This window comes from Barbus barbus (assembly GCF_936440315.1).
Source record: "Barbus barbus genome assembly, chromosome: 6".
In the NCBI taxonomy this organism is placed as follows: Eukaryota; Metazoa; Chordata; class Actinopteri; order Cypriniformes; family Cyprinidae; genus Barbus; species Barbus barbus.
The window spans coordinates 17,221,142-17,237,500 of record NC_136734.1 but is presented as its reverse complement, the minus strand read 5'-3'; the positions used below and the strand labels follow the sequence as shown (position 1 = coordinate 17,237,500).

General features: G+C 37.2%; 1 protein-coding gene across 5 annotated transcripts in view; it reads right to left on the bottom strand.

Annotated features, from left to right (window-relative positions):
- Window positions 1-16,359, bottom strand: part of abr (ABR activator of RhoGEF and GTPase) — a 179,358-nt gene that overhangs the window by 3,114 nt on the left and 159,885 nt on the right. For 4 of the 5 annotated variants that reach the window (XM_079419321.1, XM_079419322.1, XM_079419323.1 and 1 more), the window contains 5 exons: window positions 2,483-2,542; window positions 2,291-2,400; window positions 1,855-1,994; window positions 1,204-1,338; window positions 983-1,088 (listed from right to left, as the gene is read on the bottom strand). In XM_079419321.1, coding sequence (XP_079275447.1) covers window positions 983-1,088; window positions 1,204-1,338; window positions 1,855-1,994; window positions 2,291-2,400; window positions 2,483-2,542 — 551 coding nt within the window. Of the gene's footprint in view, window positions 1-982; window positions 1,089-1,203; window positions 1,339-1,854; window positions 1,995-2,290; window positions 2,401-2,482; window positions 2,543-13,442; window positions 14,020-16,359 lie in introns of those variants that run through there. The other variant, XM_079419325.1, reaches the window with a different exon arrangement.

The following is a 16,359-nucleotide window of genomic DNA, read 5'->3' as shown; positions in this document are numbered from 1 at the left end:
GTTGGCAATAAGGCCTCCAGAGAGATTATTTGTGACGGTGTTTATAAACCCGAGGCCTTGCTAGCTAATTGCCGACATTTCAGAGAGATTCGTGTGAACTGCCATAGCAGTTTCACACGAACTAAAATAAAACAAAACCATGGGGAGTTTATGATGGTGATTTAACTGATGTTTACATGAAGCTGCTGGCTTTAAAGAGTCACTGTCAACAACAAGTTAGTCCTGTCCTCCCTTCATTTTAATATATTTTAGAATGTAATTTATTCCCAGAAAAAAGCTGCATTTAATCAGCAGCCATTGCTTCAGTCTTTAGTGTCACATGATCCTTTAGAAATCATTCTGATATGATAATTTTGTGCTCAAGAAACATTTCAAAGTAGAAAACAGTTGTTTTCACAACTTAATATTTCTGTGAAAAAAAAGAAGCTAGGGCAAGGGTTTCTGTTCATCAAATGATTTCCATAAAAACATTATGCAGCAAAAACTTTTTTAACATTGATAAGAACATTAAAAATTGAGTACCATATAATTGACAATAAATCAGCAAATCAGCATATTAGACTGATTTCTGAAGGATTATGTGACATTGAAAACTAGAATAATGACGGTTGAAAATTCAGCTTTGCCATCACAGGAATTACACTTCAAATTTTAAATGCATGTAATAAATTACATTTTAAAACATTAAGATATTTCACAAAATTGCTGTGTTGTTAAATGAAATAAATGTCAAAATGTCCCCACAAGGATAGTGATACCCAAAATGTTTGATTTCATTGAGACATTGTTGGGTTCCCATTAAGAAAACATACTACTAATAAAAACAAAAAAAAAAAAGTTTTTTTTTTTTTTAAAATGTAAAAATGCAGAACGTTTTCTGTGAGGGCTGTGTTTAAGGGTAGGGTTAGGAGATAAAATATACAGTTTATGCAGTATAAATTATAAATCATTATGGAAACCCAACATGAGAGTGTGCTCTTACCTCTTCAGGTGTTCCAGCAGGGTGAGGAATGTGATGAGATTTGGGTCCGGTAGTGACCGCAGCAGATGCATCATGCAGTTTTCTTTTGCTGCAGGATCTGCTAGAGCTGTGATAAAGAGTTTGACGAAGAGGAGTGTTATTACACCTCAATCACCTTAATTCTAAATGACTCTTATTTAATCACACGGTGATGCAAAAAGATCAACGGTGAAAGGTCATACCAATGCCCTCCATGAAGGCCGGGTACAGCCGGTCTGTGAGAAGAGGTTCTGGCAGCTCCCTGAAATACAATTTCAGTGTCCCTGCTATGGCATTAATGTCCATGTCACTCAACATCATCAGGATATCTTTGGTATCTGAGAAAGAGAGACAGAGAGAAAGAGTAAATGATTTGCCATCATAACAAATGCTGATGCAGGCTGAGTAATAAGCTCCCGGCATGACATATGACATAAGAGTGAGCAACACATGAAGGTACAACTCTGGATAGTCCCTACAGACTCTGTGTGTGTGTTTATTGAGCCAGCTGACAGCTGGAAGGGGTCAGACCTCTGCATGGCCTTTCCCACAACACTGCTGCTGCTTTTAGACTCAAGACACAGGCTTCCACTGACCTCACATAACCAGAGATTGATGGGAATTCAAAACAAAATATAAGATGTATATTAAGAATAAACGAATGGAGAAAAATCTCACTAAAAGCGATCTGACTAAAAATCACTATGTGCAATGCTGATGCATATTGCCACCTTGCAAATTGGCGAATCAAACTGCAAGGTATCACTAAATAAAAAATAATGATTCATTTTGCACTTTTGCATGTATAGCAGTTGGATGAGTGTGTGAAGTGTAATTGGTTAAGAGTCTCTTACTGGCGTCAAACGCAGCTTTGAGAGCCTGGATGTCTGTGGCCACTCCAGAGATTCTGTAAATGCCCACTTCATCAATCCCTCTCTTCTCCACCTCCTCAATGCACTGCCGCACAATGTAAGGCACCTTGGAGCGTTCACGTCTGAGGAACAACAACAGGCAAAGTCAAGGTACTGTACATGATGTAAAAACACAGAGAGAAACTGTGACAAATATTGCTGTACAGTAAGGCTAAATCTACCACAATGATGTAGTGTTTTTATGCAGTATATCTTGAATGTTTAAAGTCATGCTGAAACTGACATAATAAATCTTTTTGTCCTTATTGTGACATCCAGTCAAAAAAAGAAGAAACAATGCACTATGAATCATTCACAGTGAATTCAATAACATACATTGAGAAAACATGTCAACTTTAAGACTTGAGATTTCACTCACTTTGTTACCACGCTGATTTTAACCCCAAACACACCGCTCTGTTTCTTAGATGGCGTCCGCTTCAAACTTAAGTCCCGACTCGTAAACTTCATGGAAAACTCCACTTTAATCTGAAAAATAACCATAAATGAGATATGTGTAGGGCAATAATGCAAAAAATATCAATATGTGTGATGGGAAATAAATTAGTACCCCATTCATTTCTATGACGTCCATATGCCAGTTTTTGGACTGCACAGTCTGTGGGTCCAGCTGTAAAGAGAGAGAGAAATGAGCATGAGAATTACTTCATCGTTAAGCACAGATAATGATGAGGCAATTATTGCTGCTGAGTACAATGGCAAACACTATGGCCTCAGAGAATATCGTCATAGGTCAAAGGTAAGTGCTGAGAGACCACAGCAGACCAAGAGTGCTGGATTATTATTAAATTAAGAAAAATATTTCAACAATGAACACCAATAAATTGGCTCAGAACAGCCACAGTTTTGAGTATTTCAGTACAAAAGTTGTTTATCGGGGTGCATGAGGGTATTTCAGATTTATCAGAGCAATATATCACTAAATACCTGCATTTTATGTTAAATTTCAGTTGTATTAATTTGTATAGTGCTCTTCACAACACACATTAGCAGCTTTCATTAAATCATTATGCTAAAAGTTCAGTATTTCTTAATGCCTTATAGTTGCATTTAGGAGATTATAGTTTACATTTTGCGATGACAAGCAATAAATCAGTTAAGATTTGCTATATATAGTCTATTTCTAAATGCCAACTCTTCATGTGAACATTTTAAACCTTCAACAGCATCTTATTTCTATTTCCTCTCCCCCAACATTCCTTTTTTTGATGAATATGACTCAAAATCATTTTGCTATTCTATCTAAAAAATTCCCAGGCAGTCCTTTCTATAAAAAACCCTGAGAAACTCACGGTAGACTTCTTCCCTTGTTATTACATATCTAGACCGTAAAGTTAACTGTATTGCACTGCTGCATGAGAGCAGGAGTCCAGCATAGATGAATCAAACCTGAATTAAGCTCTATAATTGAATTATAATTTATAATAAATAATAATTTATAATTCTATATTTGCTACACTGTCTCCACTGAAACTCACTACAAGCACAAAATGAATCAAAGTAAGAATCACTACATCAGTGAGCTGGATGTGACAAAAGTGTTATATTGAGAGATCAGCTCATTTAGAGTGTTTAGTGTCAAGAACTCACACTATGAAATCTAGGTACTTTGGAGCTACTATCCTGTGAACATGTAAGGAAAAGCACTCTAGACAAAATCTGTGCTGTTTCCATTAACACACAACTCTCTAAGGAGAGCAGACTTAGTTACACTCTCTCTCACATACACACCAGTTTCCCATGCCACATGCCACAGACAAGATGATGATGGGAAGGGCTATCTAGAGAGGACCCTTAAACTAATCTGTCAATCAAACCCAAAGGTAAGATACACAATAATAAACAACCTGACAGCCTGGAGCAAATCTGAATCCAGTTTCTGATCACTGTTAGAAATCAACTAAATATGCTGTGCTGTTCCACACTAAGACTCAATCCAAAGCAATTCCTGTGCATATGTATTTAATTAAACTTCACTGACAATCAACATGAAGTTGGCTGACGCGTGAGGAAACACAAACAGCGCATATGCTGACAAATCTGCCATAAAATTAACATTTACAGGAAAACTAGAGTAGCTTTTTATGAGAACGTCTGACAAGGTCTGTCAAGCACATAAAACTGCATTAGCTTGTATCACTAAAATCAATTTTCTCAATACAGTTAGTGGGCAATCATCATTACTGATGTTGTTTATATACATATTAGGGCTATAATGAGATTCTTATCGGATATTTATGGAAAGTTGCAGCCTTGTTATTATCCCACTGCTAAACCAATATGACATGTTTACACCAATTAAATTAACAGGGTAATAAATGGATATTTTGAGATCAGCAGTGAGGACGCAAGCGAGTCTGGTGTTTACTGTTCTGAGGTTAATCCAAATCAAATTGATATTTTCTGATATTTTAAGACATTTATTGAATTGACACAGACATGAAGATCTGCAGGGGTCTCTGATATATTTCTATTATTATATTATTATATATAATAAAATGCTTTTCTAAGAATTTTCTAAGAAATACTCATAATAAATCACAATTATGTCAAACTGTTCATTAACATAAAAGATGTGTATTCAAATAATCATGTATTTTTGAATAACTTATAAGATCTGGACATATAGGTGAGAGTCAACTCATTGACCCTCCGATAAACTTTTAACTCATACCCATGTTAAAACACATGTAGTTGTCACTTTTTTATGAACCGTTAATGAAAATAGCAGTATTAATCACTCCAAATATTACTGACAATCACATTCTTCTGCAGTGTGAATGTAGCCTCACAGATCCCAAATATCTATGGCACATGCCCTTTACTTGAGCCCTTCTGGTGCTTCTTGCGGTACTTAAAAATGTATGGAATCAAACGGGTCCATGATATGTCTAGAAAATCCTTTAATACAGCTAAATGGCTTACCCTTACAAAGACTTGCCTCATCTGCCCAAGTGCTTCCCTCCAAACTCTTAGTAAATGTCCTGAGGGATTTCACCTCCCATCACCCCACAAACACCACTCTTCACTTTCCTCTGGGAAATCTCAAAGTTTTGGATAAAAGAACTCAAAACGAATGTGTATAGGATTATTTTAACAGCGTACTCAATTGATTTCCAATAAACCAGACCGGATGATCATGTTAAGGTGGGGTGAAGGTCAGGGAAGAAACTTATTCTCATCACTCTCAGCATGGTGCCAAACGTCTTCAAGAAACCAGTCAATAGTACTGTCTCTTCAATGTCCTCATTAAACTGCTCAGGGATTGCACAACCAAAACAAAGATAGAAGCTCCTCAGCTCTGAAAGCTTTTGAATTAAGAGCGTTTATGTGTCCTGATCCAAAAGCTTTAAAAAGGAGAGAATGAGATTCTGAGGAGCTCTGGTCCATGACAACCTCAAACAATCCCTCTAATAACAGCCACATGCTGGTGATTCATCTTGAAAATGTGATCAATTCCAAAATTATACTGTGAGGAAAAAAGGGAAACACTTACTACAGTAAATATCCAGAAACCATATTATCAAGATAAAAACAACATCATAATTCCATACAATGTGAAAAAAAACTTTACCATAGTACATGCCCAGTAAAAACAATTATATTACCAAGGCACATCAGAAGTATTACCAGAAGTATCACAGTACATATCCAGAAATGATTATTATGGCACATCACAAAACACATAGTATAGCAAAAAGTATTCTTTGTATTCTTGGAAGTACCATGCAAATACCATAAAACATAATTTAACTACCTTGGAAAAATTTTAAGTAACAGAATATTTATTAAGTACTAATGCTGGTAATGCAATAGCACAGGTCTAAAAAACAAGGTATTACCACACTAGATGCCCAGAAACAATGTGTTACCATGAAACGCAGTTAAAAATTGTGGTATTATCACAACACACGCCACCAAAAAAACATAGTGTTCCCATGATACGCATTGAAAAAACATAGTATTATTATGGTATTAAGAAATATTTTTTTCCAAAATGATGTTATAGTCACTATAAAGCACATCCTGCACTGAACTTTAGATAAAGATCTCCATTACGTTCGCTTCTTTCCTGCCGTCTCATTCAGCGTGTCCCCCACCGCCCACCCCGTCTCCCTCATCTCCCTCTGTTCTGCCAGCCTGCTGCTGTACAGAGCAGAACACAGTGTTCTCTGGCCGGCCTCTCTCTGCTCAGAGGATCCTTACCGAGAACAAAGAGAGGAAGAACATAATAGCATTTGCTACAAATACAGCAGGCACATGCAACACACGAGTCCTTGTTAAGATGACTATAAAGTCTCACTACTCCTCTGATTATACACACATACACAGCGATTTGACAAGAGCAGCTGACTGACAGAAAGCACATTTTTCTGCAAACTTAGGTTACACTGACCTCATTGGCCAATCACACTGCTCTCTCTAGAACATATCGCTGGAGAATCCTATAAATACATCAAACAGATAATGCAGGTAATATCCCGTCTCAGTCACAATTACACCACTTTGTTTGATCAAAGAGAAATCAAATATTTAATTCACATTCCTCAAGTAGTGTTTGAAAGCCAGTCACTGTCCCTTTTTCTCTTACATTCCCTTCGTCTCTCCCTAGCAATGAATTCCACAGTGTATTTTTTAAGCCATTGTACCATGACAATCATTTACAGCTTGGATTGTTGGAGACAATGAAAGAATTGCATAAACACAGTGAAATGTGACTGATATATTGTCATATTTTATTCGCATGGTTTAACTCTCTGAAATATACACTACTGTGGGGTTTGTAATATTGTTGAAAGAAATAACTACTTTCATTCAGCAAAGATGCATACTTAATGACAGAAAATGTTACATGAATATGAAATGTTAATGAACTTAATGACAGAAAAAGTTACAAAAGATTTCAGTTTCAAATAAATTGTTCTTTTCATCTTTCTATTCATCAAAGAATCCTGAAAAATATATACTGTACCACAAAAATATTAAGCAGAACGAAATGTTTCTTGAGCAAATATTCAGCATATTCCAGTGACTTCATGTGAAACTGAATACTAAAGTAATGGCTGCTGAAAATTCAGCTTTGCATCACAGGAATAAATTACATTCTAGAATATATTAAAATACAAAAGTTACTTTAAACTGTAATAATATTTAATATAGCTGTTTTACTGTATTTTAATCAAATAAATGCACCATTGTTGAGTTTAATAATCTTCTTTCAAAAACATAATTCTTATACCAACCTCAAACGTTTGAATGGTTGTGTATTAATATACAGCAAGGACAGGAATAATAAATAATGAGACTTTACGTTCATAAAATTGTTTCTTTTTCCCAGCAATGTAGATTCAGTAAGAGTGCAGAAAACATTGTCAAGAGTATTTTAGTGTCTGTCAGCAAGGGCAGAAGAATCCAGGCACTGAAGAACCAATATTGGAACCGAATGTCATGAAAAACTCATAACAAAACAGAAAATGGAATTGGTTCAGAGGAAAACCATTTCTCAAATCTCATCTCTATTCAATCAGAGGCTGCTTCCTTGAAGAAGTCAAAACAGTCAAATTCATCTTTCATACAGTGTAACGTCCAAAGTGATGTGAATGAACGGAGAACGTTTTGTGTGACTGGTGTAGCTCTGTGCTCATCCTCCTTACATAAAGAGCCTTGGTATTGTATAATAAAGCTTAACACATGGATGAAGATGTAATGCGACTCAAGTTGTGAGCAAACACGCACGAATACAGCAAAAACACAACTTGTATTTATGCCTGTAAGAACCCACAGGGAGCAATGCAGGCTAAAGCACTAAAATAAACACAACAAACAGCTTTGTTCAACAAGCTCTCAGTAAAATATCAAGCCCTGTTTCATAATGTCCTGACCACCCTATTTTTCATGACTATATGGCACGCTACAGCCAGACACCCGGTGTTACCCTTCACACATCTCTCCGTAGCATGCGGCTAGTTACAGTTCTTACTCTGGAGAAATCTTGGCATTTGTTGGAAAATGTGTGTTTGCTCAGTGTGTGGTGTGGGAAAAAGCCGTAATTACTGTGGTATTCAGAGGTTGGTGTGGAGGTCAGACTGATGTTTGCTGTAGTGTTCTGATGCATTGGGCTGGACTGGGCCTCTTCCAGTAAACTTAATCACACAGGAAATGCCAAAAATTTGCTGACTCATAAACATGGTCATGAATGTCACACTCACATCTTTTACTATCATTATACATATTTTTGTACAAAATATTTAGAGCTCTTCCATATAAGGTATGTAATAACAATACTTGTGACTGTCTTTGTGACCAAAGTACTGGTGGTAATATCGTAGAACATTGATATATACCATAGTACTGAATGATTATCATACATAGTACATTTACTATGGTAAAAAGCCTTTCTTTGAACACAGTATGGTATTGCTGAAAGAACCACAGAGCACCATTTACAGTAATATCAAAGTCCCAGGTATTACTATAGCACAGTACATTTTTATAAGGGAGGTTTCTTCAAAGAACACAATAGCATAATTATAAAACATGGTACTGCTTTTGTAAGTAGCCAAAAACAGGACCAAAAGGCTTTTGTTTGTGTGACTGCTAAAAACAGAACTAAAAGTAACTACAGAAACTAAAAACAACAATCCCATGAGTCAAGAAATCCAGCTATCATAAATAACCTGAAATTTATGGAGCATAAGATATATTTTTAACAGACTGTCATTACCGTTAGATGCTAATGTCTCTGTTGCTAATAAATGCAAGCCAGGTAACCTAAAAGAAGACAGTGTCATAAATCAAGCTAAACATCCGCTAAAAGAGAACCATGAATAACACAATTCCTCATGGACCCATTTGGTTCAATTGCACAAATTATCATGAAACAAAATGTGAAAGAATTACTGAATCAGACAAACAGTCCAAAAGCATATCCTGTATTTATAACGTAATACAATCGTGTACACTGGACACTGTAAAACATCCAGTGCCATGATAAATATCAAAGTACCATGGTACTACCACAGCACTTAACTGTATGAAGAAGAAATCCAAGCAGGTCAACAACCAGTAACGGACCTCACCATCACCCTCCTCCACTTCATTAGCTCAATAAGCAAGGCCGTGTGGGGGTTCAGCAGACCCTCATAGGGGTCTGGTGCCCTCACACTGGCAGAAGATGATTTATGCAGGTGATAAAAGCATCCATTAGCATATAGCTGGCATTTAAAGGCCTTTAAAGAGGAGCAGGGTTCATCAGTGGTTCAGTCATTAGCATGTTATAACCTGGAGCAGCATTTGTGGAGCAGTATAGGCTGGAGAGAAGATGGTTACAGCTGAGGATGGGTTCATCTCTGGGGACATATCCTTCTTATGCATAATACATCTCTTTCACACAGACCCTCCCTCCTTCTGTTCTTTCATTCTTTTGAAGGGAGGAACATTTTCGGCTTCGCCACAAGGGGCACTATGGTGAGCATTAGTGTGAACGGTCTTCTTACAATCAGTTTTCTCTTTCAGGTCAACTACAGCCAATAATTAACTGAATACAGCATAATAGCATATGCTCTTTGAGTATTGAGGTTTGTTATAGAGGGAGTTCAACTAAAACTTAAAGGTGTGTCATCATTTACCCATCATTCACCCCCACGCTGTTACAAAACTGTATGACTTTCTCTCTTCTGTGGAACATAAAAGAAGTCAATGAAATAAAATATCATTTGAAGCTAACATACCCACTGAAGCTAAGCAGGGTTGAGCATGGTCAGTACCTGGATGGGAGACCTCCGGTGAAAACTAGGTTGCTGTTGGAAGAGGTGTTAGTGAGGCCAGCAGGGGGTGCTCACCCTGTGGTCTGTGTGGGTCCTAACGCCTCAGTATAGTGATGGAGACACTATACTGTAAAAAGCACCGTCTTTCGGATGAGACGTTAAACCGAGGTCCTGACTCTCTGTGGTCATTAAAAATCCCATGGCACTTCTCGTAAAGAGTAGGGGTGTAACCCCTGTGTCCTGGCCAAATTCCCTCTACTGGCCCTTGTCTATCATGGCCTCCTAATAATCCCCATCCACTTGATTGGCTCAATGACTCTCTCTCCTCTCTACCTGTAGCTGGTGTGTGCACAGGCGCCGTTGTACTGTGGCTGCCGTCGCATCATCCAAGTGGATGCTGCACACTGATTGTAGTTGAGGAGAGACCCCCCCACATGATTGTAAAGCGCTTTGGGTGTACAGCAATACACAATAAAGCGCTATATAAATGCATCATTCATTCATTCAAATACTGAACAGTATGCACAAATGACTTACACTTCCAATGTGTTCCAATGTGAAAGTATTTGCATTTGTGCTTGCATAAAAAGCAGTGATTCGCAACTGGTTTTGGTTCAGGACTAAGATTTTACTTTGGATTTTGCATTAAAGGAGAAGTTCACTTCCAGAAGGAAAATACAAGCATTTGTGGTTAAAAAGTATATTATTTTATTTTATATTTTTAAGAAAATTACTGATTGTTTCGCTAGATAAGACGCTTATTCCTCGGCTGGGATCGTGTAGAGCCCTTTGAAGCTACATTGAAACTGCAATTTGGACCTTCAACCCATTGGCTCCTATTGAAGTCCACTATATGGACAAAAATCCTGGAATTATCTTAATTGGAATTATCAAAAATCTTAATTTCTTTTCAACTGAAGAAAGAAAGACATGAACATCTTGGATGATATGGGGGTGAGTAAATTATCAGTAAATTTTCATTCTGGAAGGGAACTTCTCTTTTAAGAGGCGATCCACCACAGTATCAAAATTGTGTACAATTCTACAAAAATTAATTTTCAGTCAATCTAGTGACTATGGTTTGCATCTTCCAGCAAGATGCAGGAAATAGGAATAAGTAGTGTACATTGGTTGCAATAAATTCTTGGATTGAATGCATACACTTGATAATGTGCACTATGGTTTTGGACACCACTACAAATGGCTGTTTCCTCAAATAGTGCACTGTATACCTTTCACAAAGGATTTTGGGAGCAATTTTGGACACGGCCTATGTTTCTGGCCTGAGGGGTTAAACTGGCGGTGTGTTCTGTTGAGATTTACGTTTATCAAATGAAAGCGCGTCTGTGGAGGTCAGACATTATAAGCAGGTCATGAGACAACACTAGGATCATTCATGACCATATCAAAGGAACACACACTCTCTTAACCACAAAGACTCATTCAATATTAAGTCAATGAGACTGGCCATCTGTGAGAGAGTGTGTTTCAAAGCATTTTAAAGTGCAAATGACTGCAAAATGAGGTTTGTTTATGAATGTAATTGGCGGTAAGTGGCAAATATGTGTGTATCTACTACACCTGTGTCTGAATATGAGCATATATGAGTAACTGTCTGTGTCTACATTTAACAGACAGTCTTTATGTGTCAATACCTGTGGGAAGACAAAGACAGGGTGTGTCTGTACAGTATATGTGTATGTGATTTAGAATACCTCCAATGATGGAATATGTTACCAGATCAAATTAATACAGAATGATGTTTGAGAAACAACAGAAGGAGAGGAAGTCAAAGAAAGACAACACAAGAGACAGAGAGCTTCAAAAGAGCATGTGCTTGGCACATGGAAAGACATGGGTCTTGCTTTGTTGTGTATTAATAACAAAATATATTATCCTAGAGTCACAGTGATGTGTGTTATAGCTACATCTTGAGGGCTCTTTGTCTGTAACCTGTCTCTACAGTCAGTCCTGGGTCAGTGGATCAGGAAGAGCATTGACCTGACTGGGCAGAAGACACAGAAATCCAGCAGAGTCTAAAATGCTTTGTTCTTATAGCCAGAAAAACTATGCACATAAATTACTGCTCAAAGTGCTGGCAGGGCAAATACCCCACGTGGAGAGACCTAGATTTCGCCGACTCACATCAGCACATGAACACAAACACACACAGCTGCACACCTACTCCCACGGTTACATGCAGAGTGTGAAGGCACTGATCTCATCACAGCAGAACAATCATTCAGCAACACTGAACACTGAGCTAGAATGAATTGTATCATGTAACATACAGCAGAGCCATTCCATCAACGCTAGTCACACTAGAAATGACACTGACGAGCAATCCTTCTCTCTATAGCAGGGGTCCCCAACCTTTCTTGCTGTGTTAAACTTTATTTACACTACCGATGAAAAGTTTGAGGTCAGTAAAAATTGTTTTTAAAGAAATCAAAACTTTATTCTACAAATGGGCATTAAACTAATCAGAAGTGACAGTAAAGACATTTATGTTACAAAAGATTTCAATTCACACACCCACACACACACACTTATAGTAGAAATGTTTCTTGAGCAGAAAATCAGCATATTAGAAAGATTTCTGAAAGAGCATGTGAGACTGAAGACTGAATTAATGACTGCTGAAAATTTAACTTTGCCATCACAAGAATAAATGACATTTTAAACCATATTAAAATAGAAAACAGTTAATTGTGATATTTCACAAAATTACTCTAAATAAATAAAATAAATCAATCCTAAAATAATTTTACTTTCAATTGGGATGTCTATCACAATCGCACAAATCCCCTGCAGTTCCACCATCAAAACCTCCACTTGCCTGAAAAATATTGGATTTTGATTCTGCCTGAGTTAATAAAGATTCATAGATTCATTTATAAAACATGCTACAAATCACAGGAACGTTGGTCCTATAAGAGCCTCTGCAATTGCATGCTGGTGTTGTAATTATTAATAAAAGATTATTCAGTGGTGTGTGTGAGAGTAAAGGTGTGATTAATTGACCTCCATCAGTGGGTGGGTGATACTCAGATAACCGGGGGCTCTGAGGACAGCAGGTTAAAGTGATAATTAACCTCTAACTGCAGCCAGCCCACACACACACACACACACACACACGGTGTCTGTGAATTGTGGGTTTTCCATAATCTTCTATTGTTTCATAATGACCAAACAATATTTTCTATCCCTAACATATCACTAAACATACACCTTACAGAAAACCTGTAACCTGCAAGTACACAAAAACACTACAGCCCAACTAACATGTAACATCCAACAACGCTGATCACACTCATAAAAAGAGAGTGAACAAACCACCAGTGTATAAAAGTAAAGAAAAGAGGAAAGAGATACTTCTATTACTATTAATTACCCCCAAAATACATTTAACTGTCTTCTTGTTCAGTAACTTTGCATTATGCATTCATCTTCTGAAGAACGAAATATATACAGGTGAAGTAGTAAGCAGGTACAAGAGAGAATTGATCAGCTACAAAGATGCAGACACTTTTCACCAAAAATACCAGACAATAAATTATTTTATAGGATCAACATTCTGCATTTCATGTCCATAAACAGACAGCATGATAAAGTGCTGGTTCAATCAGTGACTTTCAGTCAGTTTAAGACCAGGAAACAGGCAGATAACAGACTGAGAGAATGAGAGCAGAAGCTGCAGAGAGAGGAAGTAACAGATGGAGGGAGAATGAAAGAGCCAGTGACCTTTTGTCGGAGCAGTTTACTGCGCACACGGCCCCACAGTTTGGCGCCGGTGTTGGTGTGTCTTTTGATGGCTGAAGGATCGTCCACGCAGCAGTGCTGCTCCACGCGCTCACACACCGAGTTCAGATTACAGTCCGTCACCACGAACTCTGTCATCCTGACTGTGTTCCTCTCGCTGCCGCACACGAGGAAAGAGAAGGGGCACTGACCCCAGAACACCAGTAGAACGATTCCCAACGATAAAACCAAACTCTTCCCAAATTCTTCACAGCAAACTGATTAAAAATATGTTTAGAAAATAATAATAATTGAGTTCACAAGATAAAATTCTCCAACTTTTTAGTGTCTTAAGTGCTCTCTGAGGATGGAGCGATTAAAAAACGATTAAAAATCAGCTGAGAAATGAACCCTGTGAAATAAAGGGCTCATTTCTGGAGGAAAGTAAACATTGCCATGCTTTTGTCTTTTCTCAGGCTTAATAATTGAACTATAGATCCTACAGTGGATGTTAAAGTAATTATTCTCCTCTGCCAGCATTTCTCTCCTGCTGCTCTCTCCTGCGCTCTTCTCAACATCTGATCTCCAAAAAACACAGAGACCGAGAGGAAGAAAGAGTGGGAGGAGAAAAGGAGAGAGGGAGGGAGAGAGGGAGTGGGTGAGTTGATTCTATCACCAAGCAGTTTTTAAGTCTCCAGATGCGAGATGGAAGGGGAGGCATTCTTTGTGTGCGGAGTTACCTCAGTATCTCACAAAATGTGTCAAGAACATTTAACCCTCAAATGAAAAAAAAAAGAAATTATGCTTTACATATAGAAAATAATGCCTTTTTTTTCATTGAGACATTTTATAACAAATAATATTCCAACAATCAGATCAGTATTATGCAAAAAATAAATAAACAAACCAGCTATGTCTGGTGTAAAAATGAAAATTAATGTCAAACTTTTGAATAACAAAAACTTTCTTTAAATGCTTTCAAATTATTTTATCTGCAAATCGGTTTTTAAAATGACCAATACCGATAACCATTCAAATGCTTAATATCGGCGCCGCTAATCTATCGACCCCTAATGTAAAGCATGTGTAGTGTAAAACCGCACATATAATATGCAATACAATTTTGGAGTGTATATTTTTTTATACAAAATTAATACTTTTCATCAAGGATTCACTAAATTATTTAAGAGTATATTACAAAAAATCCATTTAAGACAAATGCTGTTCTTTTAAACATTCATCGAAGGATCCTGAAAAAAGCGTCATGGTTTTTACTGAAATATTAAGCAGCACAACTGTTTTCAACATTAATAATAAGAAATGTTTCTTGAGAACCAAATCAGCATATCAGAATGATTTCTGAAGGATCATGTGACACTGAAGACTGGAGTAATAGCTGTTTTAAAAACATTTAAAAAATGTTACAGGCACCAAATTTGTAAACAGCAGTGTATACTGTATATATATATTTAGGTATTGGGTAGGATTAGGGATGTCGAATGGTCATGCAGAATATGTGCTTTATAAGTACTAGTAAACAGCTAAAATGTTAATAATAGGCATGCCATTAAGCATCTAGTTCAGGGGTGTCCAAACTACGGCCCGCGGGCCATCTGCGGCCCGCTAACACTCCTATGGCGGCCCGCGAGGGATAAAAAAAAAAGAAAAAAGAATCTGCAGAGGTGGGCAAACCACGGGCGTTTTCATCCAGTCCGTGAGGCAGTTGTTCCAATATGCAATATCAGTCAAATCTAATAGATGGCTATAGCCTATAGTTCAAGCCGCACAGCGAATACAAAATAAAAAGTCAAAATAGCTATATACACTACAAAACTGGCACAATAGTAAATAAGTTACATGTTTTAAAAATGGGAAAGTGTTCATTTGTTTTGAAAAATGCCTTGTATTGGAACTGTTTTAAAAATTCATAAAAGACTTTCCAGTATATCCGAACAAATGGCAGTGTTATCCTCCTGCTCACGGGTGCTGTCATTTGGGGAAAACATGGAAATAATTTGACATTTTATCTTGCAAAGATATGATTTCTTCTTCTGTTTCCCACACACATTTTTATGAAAATGGATACAGTACTGTTTTTTCTGTATTACAAATCGCGTTTTTTCATCTGAAACGTGCTGTAATTTCCAATTTTTTGTAAAGCAATCAAGGTCAAGCGCAAAGCGTCAGGATTGGTGATGAATGAGAAAAGGCAAGTGAGTTTAAATTGTGCATATTCCAGCAACCACGCCGCTAGTTTCAGTTTCGCTTTAAATATTTAGGCTGGGCGTTTATAATATATGTTTATGGTGAATGCCACTATAATTTGTGTTTGTTTTTTACTTATGTTTTCGTTCTTTTTTCTATTCTGAACACTGCTAAATTTACAGGACTTTTTGTGGAGTGTAGGGAATATAAAAACATTTTCTAATGTTTGTAAACGTTTCGTTTATTTTACATTATTTCTGAATGAAATGATAAAATGTGTCTTATACATAGACTTGTACAAAAATACAACTCATCTGTGTGTCATAAAGTGCTCATAAAAATAGGTAGAGATGGTACAAGAATAGAACTGCCTTGTATGTACAAGTATACATACAGTACAGTAGTAAGTGAGTGTCAATTTAGAATAAAAAAAAAAATCAAAGCTTCATTTATCAAACATATTATGCGGCCCCTCACTTAATGTGGAAAATTTGATGTGGCCCTCGAGTCAAAAAGTTTGCCCACCCCTGATCTAGTTAATAGTGAGAACTGGTCCCCATACTAAATTGCTCCTTGAGATATATGTTGGTTATGTAAGCAGGAGTGGAACTGTTCTACATCTTCTGTCCTCATGCAAGTCTCTAGAGCCGCACGCAATGGTTCCTACCAGGTAATTTTGCTCTGCTTCCTTCTCTCTCTTTCCATTTGTCCTCAC